This window comes from Hippocampus bargibanti, linkage group LG10, assembly GCF_051943395.1.
Source record: "Hippocampus bargibanti isolate YZ-2025 linkage group LG10, ASM5194339v1, whole genome shotgun sequence".
Lineage (NCBI taxonomy): Eukaryota > Metazoa > Chordata > Actinopteri > Syngnathiformes > Syngnathidae > Hippocampus > Hippocampus bargibanti.
In genome coordinates, this window is record NC_142743.1 from 8,875,663 (window position 1) to 8,887,088 (window position 11,426).

General features: G+C 40.5%; 1 protein-coding gene across 1 annotated transcript; it reads right to left on the reverse strand.

Moving 5' to 3' along the window:
* Positions 1-5,050: 5,050 nt before the first annotated feature.
* Positions 5,051-7,363, reverse strand: helt (helt bHLH transcription factor). The gene is made up of 4 exons (XM_089006545.1): positions 7,286-7,363; positions 6,744-6,848; positions 6,560-6,656; positions 5,051-5,653 (listed from the first exon to the last, which is right to left on the reverse strand). Exons 1-4 carry the CDS (start codon positions 7,310-7,312, stop codon positions 5,133-5,135), a joined length of 750 nt encoding a protein of 249 aa, XP_088862671.1. The 5' UTR covers positions 7,313-7,363; the 3' UTR covers positions 5,051-5,132.
* Between the last annotated feature and the right edge of the window lie 4,063 nt (positions 7,364-11,426).

The following is an 11,426-nucleotide window of genomic DNA, read 5'->3' on the forward strand; positions in this document are numbered from 1 at the left end:
AATCTGAGATACAGTAAAAGTTCAAAATTTCATCATTTCTTACAGAGTATTTCCATCTAGATGCGATAAATAAATCAGCACAAAAGCATAACAAGTGGACCTCAGCAGACGGTTGCATTGTTCATTTGAAATGCTTTTCCAGTTCTTTACCGCAGCCCGTGGCGGTTCTTCTTAATATGTGTGTTGGTTAAGGTCTAGTGATTGATTTAAAAGCCAGTCTAGCCTTGAGTGACCTGTGTCTGTGGCCTCGTATTTTTTTTACTTTTAGGCCATTCCAAATTATTAGTTATGCTCAGTGTTTGTTCAATATCATGAAACCGATTGATATACTAAGCTTCAAAGTGGTTTGCATTTCTCTGCCTGGTAACTCTCTGGTCTTCACGTTTGCTTAACACCTTCTTCTTTTCCTTTCGACTTTTCCCTTGAAGAGGTCGCCACAGCGAATCAGTGTCCTCCATCATCAGAGGTTTGATCCGCATGTTTGTTTTGGCCAAGCTTTTACGTCGGATGCCCTTCCTGACACAACCCTCTGTATTTATCCGGGCTTGGGACCGGCACAAGAAGACACTGGCTTATGTCCCCTTGTGGCTACAGAACAAGCAACTCGATGAACTTAATAAAGATGAAGATGCTCAGTAAAAGGCTGCCAAACACAAATTTTAAATAATATGTAGAGCATATTCACACTACCTGAATTCACGTTTGCCGAACACCTAGTGTATTTTTTCATCAAATATATTTAGGCAATCAATTAAAAAAAACATGCTACATGCTAAATAAAATGGTGAATCAGGGTAGCGCTGCACTTTATAAAAAAAATCCCACAGATGAAAAAAAAACACCTGAACATGCTACATGCTAATTAAAGGACAACCGACAACCTCCCTACAAGTTGCATCCGTAATTTGTAAAATCACTTCAAATGACTTCTACTGAGCCCAATTTACAAAGATTCCACGGCATATAGCTATATTTTACGTTTTAAGAAGTTATGGTTTCCTCTCGAGGGCCGTTATGAATTTGGGGAACCCATTAGAATGTTTAAATCCCTTCAAATATTACATATAGAGCACACAGCAAATTAATGAATAACTCGTTTTCAAATCTGAAGTCAAGAATAATGACTTTTATTGTGGTTGACATGGCACAGATTTTAGCAATCATCATGGAATTTAACAAGTTTGATTTGCTTTCGCGGGCCGAAAAAAAAGATGTGGCGGGCCAGATTTGGCCCGCGGGCCTTGACTTTGACACCTGTGATCCAGCTCATCAATTATTTTGTTGAACGTATATCAGTAAAAGGAAGCTCTTCCAAGCCAAAGATGGCGACATTCTTCAGAACGGGGACCGAACTCTTTGGTGTAGCCGAAAGGACGCTTCGATGACAGTAAAACCTGGTATGTATCATTGCGACAGTCAGTCTTTTCTTTGAATCAAACACGAATGCTTTTTGACCCCATTATAAAATTTTTGATTTGCTGTGAATTGCCATTTACTCCAATTTTCTTATTATGAACTCCGTTGTATAGAAGGCCATTCATACGCAAGTTCGGCACTTTTCATCTTGAAAGTTGAAACAACATTTTGCATGCACAACCATGAAACAATCTGCATTGATGTTGACATCTTGTGGCTTATTTGTTATTCATGTTCTTATATGCCACATATCACCCAATCGATGCTATATAGCTTATTCACGGAGCTTCATATATACTTCATATGGCGTGTCCTTCACCGGTTTCGTCGCTTGCATATGTCTCGAATTGAGACAGAAGGACTTCTTTAATCGATCGCAAACCACTTATGCTTTTCTCCTCAGAACTATTTGAATCATATTCATAACTGGATGAAGAACAAGAAAGGATCTTTTTCCGAATCTGAACTCTCTGAAGCCATTGTTTTGATTCTGGAGCAAGGCAGTTTGTGAAGGAGGTTCCTGATTAGACGTCACGAACTGGGGGTGGCACTATTTAAATCTCTCCAGTTTTGAGCTCATTAGTGGCAGTTTTGGGCAACTCATTTTTATTGGTGTTTTGCATTTGACTAAAAATATCATACCTCATATTTTAAATGCTATAAAACGTTTTTCTTATGTCAGTTAGGAAACAAAAAAAATGGTGTCAGTTGTCCTTTAAAATGGTGAATCAGGGTCGCGCTGTACTTTTTAAAATTCTCACAGACAAAAAAAAACATCTGAACATGTTACATGCTAATTAAAATGGTGAATCAGGCTAGAGCTATATTTTTTTGAGCATTCTCACAGACAAAAAAGAAAAAAACGTAAACATACTACATGCTAACTAAAATGGTAAATCAGGGTAGCACTGTACTTTGAAAAAATTATCACAGAATAATGTTATACGTTTTTTATTATCAGATGAAACAATCAAAAAAACACACCTGAACATGCTACATGCTGATTAAAATTTGTAATCAAGTGCCTCAATTAAAGGAATCAGGGTAACGCTGTACTTAAAAAAAATCTCGGATGAAACAAATAAAACACCAGAACATGCTAATTGTTAATTAAAATGTTGAATCAGGGTAGCACTTTACTTTTACATTTTTTTTAGCAAATAAAAGAAAAACAAATCGAAATGGCATAGATGCCAAAAACGAAGAGCGTGCAGCCATGTCTCACGGCGCCCCCGTTTACATGACAATCAATGCAATGTCTTTTTATCCGAGCTCACATGATTATTATTCATGCGATGTGTCTGTAAGGATTTTTTTTCATACAGATGAACGTGCCGAAGCTTCACTTTGTGTTTGCGGTCACCATTCATCCGCATGCATGGCCACTGTCTTCTTTTGGGGTGAAGGGGTAGTGGAAAAGAAGGGTGGGGGGCTGCTTAATGCCGCTTAACGTGTTTTATTCAAGCATCGAGGCGAATGATGCAGGTTTATTCATATGAGCCAGCCACCCTGAAATCATTCTTGTGTACACATTTCGCCATGTGTACACAATACGCTCTTTTTGTGTCCTTTATTAATATTGAATGCGTCTTGAGATGCCCCATGAGGAGACGTGCACCGTTTCATGTCCTTCGGATAGAAAGAAAATTTAAAATAAAGACTACAAGAAAAAGCATTTCCTTCAGAGTGAAACTTGAATTTCATGGTGTTGATGACGTTTCTTCGCAGTCACTCAAGGATGAAGCATGATTGTTCGCCTTTCAGCTTTCACTCACAATGAGGCGGCTCTCTTTTTAGCTGTTTAAGCTCCCCCGTTTTTTTGTTTTTTTTTTCACATCTAAACGCCATGCATACAACTTAGTTAAAAGAGCCGACGAGAAATGCGTTATTTATCCTCGCAGGGCCGCTCGTGGACCAACTGTGTCCCAACTAATATCTGATTGTTTTCCCTGTTTTATCGGGTTTGTTGTGGCGTACAATTACGTTGCATCGTATCCGCCGCGAAAATACCAAAACTCGGTCGAGTCTGTCCATGTGCAAATTGACGCAGTGCTTCTTGCCAGATTCAAAGCAACCGAAAATAGAGCCAATTCTGTTAAATGGAACTTTTACTACAACACACCATGAGGTATGGAAACACTCAGAGGTATGGAAAGGATTTACAAGCGACCAATCAAAACTTGCTGGGTGTTTTTAAAGAGCTTAAATAGCTTTTTTTCTAAACTGTGAAATAACAACACTGAACTAATGCGCCTATTATTTCCCATCATACTTACACAATGTTATTTTATTTTTTTAAAGTAGCATACTTCCCAAAAGGGCGCTCTTAAACTCTTGCACTGCCAGTCCCGAATTTATGTCAAGCTCAGATAACTCCAGATAATTTAGGAATTAACTCTTTTTTTCTGATGAATGAAGGGAGTCTAATGTTTCTTACGCAGCATTGAATGTTTATGTAGTCCTCAAACTCAAAACGTATTCTGTGGGTCCTGCAATTTGAGTGAAAATGACAAAAACCCTGGCACATTTTTTCACGTCTGGCAGTGAGTGAGTTAATGGACAACCGACGTCTCCGTACAAGTTGTGTCCATAATTTGTAAAATGGCTTCAAATGACTTCTACTGAGCGTATTTTACAAAGATTCCACCGCATATAGCTATATTTTACGTTTTAAGACTCGCGCTGAATATTCCGGAAGTCTTGTTTTTGAATTGGTGACGAGTCCGTACGTGACATCACTGAAGGAACGCCCCTGACCGAAAAAAGGACATACCTTGCATCACCTCAATGGAATCATTTAAGAATCTGAATCATTTAATGTCATCTTGTCTGTACGTTTTCATTTTTGACAGCAGCAGTCACACTCGGTCACTTCATTAGATACACCCACACATGTTCACGTGATCTAATACAAAAGATGTACACCCCACCCCCGACGTTAAACAGCTCCGGGGCTTTTTTGCGCCTGCTATGGGCAGATTTTCACAGTCCCGTTTTGTTCAGCGGAAAGGTTGGTGCTGTTGGACAGTCTGCGACTAGATGGATGCATGACTTGAGGAGCCCGCAATGAGGAGAAGAAAGGTTAGTGCAGAGCGCCGATGCGAATGTGGAACTGTGGCATGCAGCTTGAAATTGAAGCAGATTTATGTGGGACAGGAGATGTGAGACAATCTCTTTCGTTAATAGATGCGACAGCTTCGTGTTTGCTTTCACCCTTTAGCTTGTAGCAGACGTGTACATTTCACCATGACGTCCCTGATCCACTGGTGAAAAGGACGCTTTGATCCTCTCTTTCATCCTGAACTGCTTCATGCAACAGAGGTTGCAGAAAATGCTAAAGATTGAAGACTGTGTGTATTTTGTATTGTGTTACATTAATTGTTGTATTGTGTTGTATTAATTGTTATTTTTTGACTTCAAGATGGCGCCTCAAGAGTGGTTGCCTTTACAGCAGCTCCTGTATTTTGATTTTGCTGCTGGGAAATGAAAATTTCTCCACCGAGAGACAACTAAAGGCTCATCTAATGTAATCTAATCTAATATAAGAAATTATTACTATTCCTGCTGTGTATCTTAGAATCATTGCATATAGAAAAATAGCAAAGTAACAATAACATTTCATTCCAAAAATTTATTCACATCATGTACACTTTACAAGTCTCATCTCCATCCTCCACATTGATATAAATAAAAGTACAAGGCAATGCGTGCGCGTGTTATATGGCGTGTTGCGCACTGTGCATAGTGAATGTGTTGTGATGCGCATGGCCAAGCAAATTGAAGTAGTGATGAGGTTCGAGTCCCTGCACCGGCGACAAGTAACCACCGTGCTGCTGCGCATGCGCCGCCGCACTCAACGCTACGGCGGGCGGGTACGAAATAGTCGGCCCACGAGATGAGCCGTGCCATGACAAGTGTCCCGGCGAGTTCTGCTGCTGCTGCTGTTGATGGTGGTGGTGATGCTGATACAACGTGGCTTCCGTGGGGCTGTGCAGACTCTGGTGTTCCGGGGACGAGTGCAACTGGTGGCTCAAGTACTCTGACGTCTCGGTGCCGGCGGAACCGAACACCGGCTCGGTGACGGCGCGCGATTTGGACTGCAGGAAAGCGAGGATCCGCGCGTATTTGATGTCTTTGGTCTCAGCTCTGTCCTCCGTGGTTAGATAGTGGACCAGGTTCTTCATGCATTCGTGGTAGCCGTAGTGGAAGTAATTGGCGAACTCGGTCAGCAACTCGCCTGCAGTGACGCATACGTGACAACTTTAGGAATAAAATAAGCGTGTCTGTTATTCTAATATCCACTGAAAAAATTATGTCTAATGTAGTCATTAATATTTCATCAAGTGGTTGCACGAAATAAGCATAATTTGGATCAAGGTACATAGTTGTATCGCAGTTTTCAATTTTGAAGTAAAAAAATAACTGTTATTGTGGTTTACATTAGGTTACCTTTTGGTTCCGACTTTAGCAAGCATTCTGTCACTTGACATGCTTGATTTACTTTCACGGGCCGAATAAAATGATGTGATGGGCCAGATTTGCCCCCCGGGCCTTGACTTTGACACCCTCATCATTTTTACAATGTGAGTAAACTTGTCGAGCAGCATTGTTCTTTTTTTTCGGGGGGGGGGGGGGGGGGGGGGGGGGGGGGGGGGGTTTGGGGTGCTACTTGGATTTTTTTGTCTACTCAAAAACTCATTTAAGAATCTGAATCGTTTAATTTCATCATGTCTTTAGGTTTTCATTTTTGACAGCAGCAGTCATACCCGGTCACTTCATTAGGTACACCCACACATGTTCACGTGATCTATACGAAAGATGTACCCCCACCTCCAACATTACATTGGTTCTTGTTGGAGTTGTCATTTTACTATCGGGATTAACTGCGATATATATAGTCATGCAATAGACATTTTGTTGCATGACATAATTTAGTGACAACTGAACATAGTAATCTGGGTAAAACCATTTTTAAAGGGGAGCGGGGGTGAAATGTAAATTTCTCCACTGCAAGACTAAAAAAGGCTAATCCAAATCCAAATAGTCAATAAAAATAAGTCACGACAAGTAACGAATATTTTATTGCTGGCTCACTAATCGTCATTTTGTATCTCAAACTCCCCCACTCGAGTTTCCGACTCACCTTTTTCTCTGCCTCTTGGGAAATCCGCAGAGTGAAGAGCCCTCAAATACTGCACCGTCATTTCCAATATTTCAGCCTTCTCCAGCTTCCCAGAGTTCTTTAGGAGTAAAGAAATGACACGTTATGTACCTCTATATCTCATTTGGCGTCACCGTAGGATGAGGGAACAAAAATAGATCAATACCTGTTTGGCCAGCGCCATCGGCACAGTTTTCCCCAGCTCGTTGAGACAGCGATTGATACGATCTCGTCTTCGTTTTTCAATGACTTTGTGGGAGATGGGCGTTCTCTGGAAACATGGACAGAAGTCATTTTTAGTAATTTTATTTTATTTATTTATTTATGCGTGGAAGAAGTTCTTATTTATTCCAAACAGACAAAATAAAAACATCCTCTTGCTGGAATGGAACGAAAACGCACATGCTGCGCGCCAGCCTTGCTTTACGCACTACTTCCGGGTAGACTGTCTGCATTCGTGACGTCATTAAAATGTAGTAGGACAGGTGGAAAATTCAATGAAAGTATATCAAGGATTTTAAGGGACTGTAGCTGAATGTAATGTGCGTGAATAAATGCGTGAACGTGTTGCCTGAACGACGTGAAGAAGTTGCGTTCAAAATTCAGTCTGACACCATAAAAATATGTGGAGATAAATTTTTAAGTCGAACAAATACTGTATCACTGCTTTACATTTTAAAAGTAGGAGAGTGACATGCGTGTGCTTACCTTTCGTTCCTTCATTTTCGATGCCATAGAAAGAAATGTTTCAAAAAACAAAGGAAAAACGTCTCCCAAAGTTTTGTAGACAAACGCGATATTGTGGAAAAGACAACGAAATGTAAGCACTGGAAAACAAGGCAACTCCTTTTAAAGGGGCTTGTCTTTTGGGGGGGTCACAAAAATGTAAATTATTCCTAGCAGGGATTAGATAGGGATCATGCGTGCACATTGGGTTTAATGTGCGTTTAGGGTCGGTTGGAGATTTTTTTTTGGGTGGGGGCGATCGGGGTGTCAGGGAGGGTGGTAACCTGGCTTTGTTAACCCACGTGGCTTCTTGAACAACACGTGATTCGTCGTGGGATCTCATTTGCATTGTCAGGAAAGCTTTGGAACGAGACGGGCGCATGCACCGAACGCACGACCCAAAACAACCAAACACGAACAAAAAAGAAAAAACAAAAAGAGAAGAGAGCATCTGTTTTTTTCCCTCACACGACGGCATGTTTCGTCGTCTTCCATGCCTCACTCTCTTACAAAAACTCCCAATGTAGGCCATTAGACTAATTAAGTAAGCTTTAAATAGGCTTTTCCGCCAAATTTACGAGATTTTCTAGGACACCCCTTTAGCGTCACACGATGTATTCTCATGCTTTGTTCTGTTTTTTTTTTATTTTATTTTATTTTTAGGCTGGGGGCGTTCTTAGTTTTATTTTACTTCTTTATCTTTTCTTTTTTTGTGCAGGCGAGGGCAGGTGCATCCCCGCGTGCCTTGCGGGGGCCTGCTGGCACACGAGTGTTGGTCTGCGTCAAGGCGCACGCGAGGACCCGCCACTGGAGACCCCTTTTGGAGGGGGCTCAATTTGTATCCTATTATCCTATAAGAAAATGTCCATTCAGTGCATTGAATAGTTTCATTGGCCTAAATTTTAATAATGCTCTGCGAAGAAAGGGAGAAATAAAGAAGTATGCAGCTGGTGGGAGCGCGCATTATCCGCCGTCACCTGCGGAATGGATAGCTTGGAGACCCCTATTCATTTGCCTAATTTCGGTCAACTTAACAAACTTTGGGAGAAATTATACTGCCATTGTTGCAAGGGGTGAGGCCTTCTGATCGAATTAACAGCGTGTTTTGATCCGGTAAATGCCATTAGAAAAGCGAGAAACAATCGCGTTTCAAGGCGCCGGGGGAATGCGCCAACGCGGGGACGCCGAGGCGCAAAGTGCACAAAGGCGGCTGCTGAAGGCCCTCAAACTTTTCCCCCTCTCCAAACAAAGGGCATTATTTTATACTTGAATACATTTCGTACAACAATTGGCTGTTTGCTTTAAACATATCTGCAGCAGCAAGGTTAACAACAGGTTTATTGTGTTCGTGCACCCGGACGGCTCTCATGCGTCAAAACAAGACGGCTCGCATGCAGTCTCGCCTTTTCACGAAGCTTTTCATGCACACCCCAGTCCCCCCACCACTAAAAAAAGAAATGCTAGTCTATATCTGATCCCGTGAGTGATGTCAAAGAATTAAAATGAAAAAAGAACATGGGGAGATCGTGAAAGAAAAGCCTCAGCAGACGTCTGGAGAGTTTTGGAGAGAGGTTTTTTTTCCAGGAGCACCATGGAGAGAAAGGCGCGAGCGAGCGAGAAGAGGGCATAAAATCCAATTACTTAACTGTGCACTTGTTTAAAAACACTTTTCTCCCCCTTTTCTTTCAATGCGTTTGTACTTTCCAATGTGCACTTGATGCACTCGTGTGTGTGTGTTGCTGCACAACTGGAAGCATCTGCTCGACCGCTTTGGTGGAAAACACCCAAAATGCAGCGCGCCGCCAGTTTCGTGTGGAGTTGTCACTGCAGTCTTTGTTCAGCATTTAAAAATATTGTCCTCTGCCCAAAAATATATTTTACAAGGAATAGCCCTAAAATAATTTGCCCTATATTTACAAATGACGTTAGTCCGTGGATAGAATGTTATATTAATCCCCTCCCTTTTTAATCAATAATAATAACTAATGAACACTGATTTAATTGATTAACAATATGATCGTGTCATGGTTGGAAATTCATTTTTTTAATATGACAGCTTGACAGACTTTAACCACCGATTCTCTCATCTTGAAATGCAAATGGCCTCATTTTACATAAAAACCATTTCTCAAATCCAAGTGCAAAAACATGTTTTACTCTCAGGTGATATTGAGAGAAATCAACGACATGTATTTATGTGACTTTAAAGGGTTCCTTGAGAGTTTTGAAAGGCGCTTATAAATGAAATGTATTGTTCTAGCGGAGACAAATTCCTTGTGTGTTCTACATACTTGGCAATAAAGATGATTCTGATTCTGATTATTATTTTTGTATTTTCTCCTTTTCATTGTGTAAAAATATGTGACAGATGAAATATATTACATATGTATATGCACACTAAAAATGTTGGGTTGTGCTCCCAAAGCACTTAGAGTTGTGGATTTTTTTTAGTAGATGACACTTAATAACAACCGGATCAAATAAAAGACAAATTGGGTCATAAAACATTGAATAAACTTTGTGGATTATTCAGTAACTCCACTCCCTATTGTATTGTATTGGTTATTAATTTGACTCAATTTTTGGGCTAAATAACAAATAGCACCAAATTTTGGGTTGCTCCCCTTTTTTTAAGTTATTTATGCACCAACTGTTATAAAAAGTGTACACTCTTAAAACTACTTTATCAAAAATAATACAACTTTTATACCAAATAAAATAAATAAACTGCCCTGCTATGTGGGCAGATTTGAAACAACCATATGTGTTGTTTTGATAGAAAACCCAATGTTGAGTGAAAATTACCATAGAACCTGATTTTTATTTATTTATTTATTTATTTATTTATTTATTTATTTATTTATTTATTTACCAAGAAGTAGCTTGAACTGCAGCAGTTTGAATAATGGACCAAAATAGCTTTCAACATTAAACCTACATGCCATGCATTGGGAGACCAGGCAAACAACCCAGTGTTATTTTTATTGTCATTAATATTTTACATAAGCGCGTGTTATCCTTTTAAAATAGGGGAAGGATTGGGTGTCGTGTTATCAAATGAGGCACACGTGAGTCCAGCTGTTACGTTAACATGGGTAATTTTTGTTTGAATTGCCAATGTGTAGCCGTTTCGCTCAGTCACTCTCTCTTCTGCTTCTCGACGCCCTGCTGACTCTCAATCAGCGACTCTGTAACATTGTCAACGATTACACTTCACGAGGTAGCCTCGTATGATGCCGGGGAACTAGATAAGAATCCACCCAATTTCATCTACGTCGTTGTAATTGCGGTGTTTTCCAGGAGGCGGCAGTAGTGCTCCGATTATCGGAAAACGTTGCAATCCTATTTTTTTTTTCTGAGCCATTCCGACTTCCTTATTTGTAATTACAACAGTAAATATATTTTTACATTACATTGTCGACTTTGTTTTTGTTTCATAGTTTAAATTGGTTTGGTGTGTTACTAACTTAATGTGAGCGAGTATATATTTATTTTGTTTATTTTCATTTTTTTTTCTATGACTTTAATAGGGATACAATGATTTGCAAAGTGGGGTTTGAAGTATTTCCTGGAGGGGGGCAGAAAATTATTGAGAAGCGCTTGGATATGGTGATAACGTAATGGGGGGAAACAGACTTGATTGCACAATGTGGTGAAATCGTTGCTTTTATCACATTCGGAGATGACAAGAGTTTCGGTGGAAGTCTCCATGTAGACTGATGTGTACGTGAGTGTTGTCTTGCGCTGCTTCGTGACCCGTGGTGACCCCTGCCCTGCATTCACCTCCGCAACACACCCGCTCGCCATTCGTTGGGTAGGTGCGCCACCTTCAGGCAGAGGAGAGTCCCTTCAAACAGTCCCAATTGTCCCCTCTCCATAAAATTGCCTCCATATAAATTCCCACATGGCTTTATTGAAAACAACGCGAGAATGTATTCCATATCAAAGCTCTGCTATACTTGCTCGAGCAGTTTTCCGTCTCTGTAACATGTCGTGATCCTCTTTCTGGTTACTTCCTGATTTTGTCTCCTTCTTTATTGCGGTTGGATTTGGACTCCCCCAAAGTGTGTGCCTGTACCCATGTTGGGTAGTGGACCTTCGCTCAAGTTCAGAAAAGTCCTGC

Coding starts and splice junctions, on each gene's coding strand:
- helt (XM_089006545.1), bottom strand. CDS start 7,312: ATGGCATCGAAAATGAAGGAACGAAAG. Junction 6,657..6,743: donor CGATGGCGCTGGCCAAACAG/GTATTGATCTAT, acceptor TTACTCCTAAAG/AACTCTGGGAAGCTGGAGAA. Junction 5,654..6,559: donor CCCAAGAGGCAGAGAAAAAG/GTGAGTCGGAAA, acceptor GCGTCACTGCAG/GCGAGTTGCTGACCGAGTTC.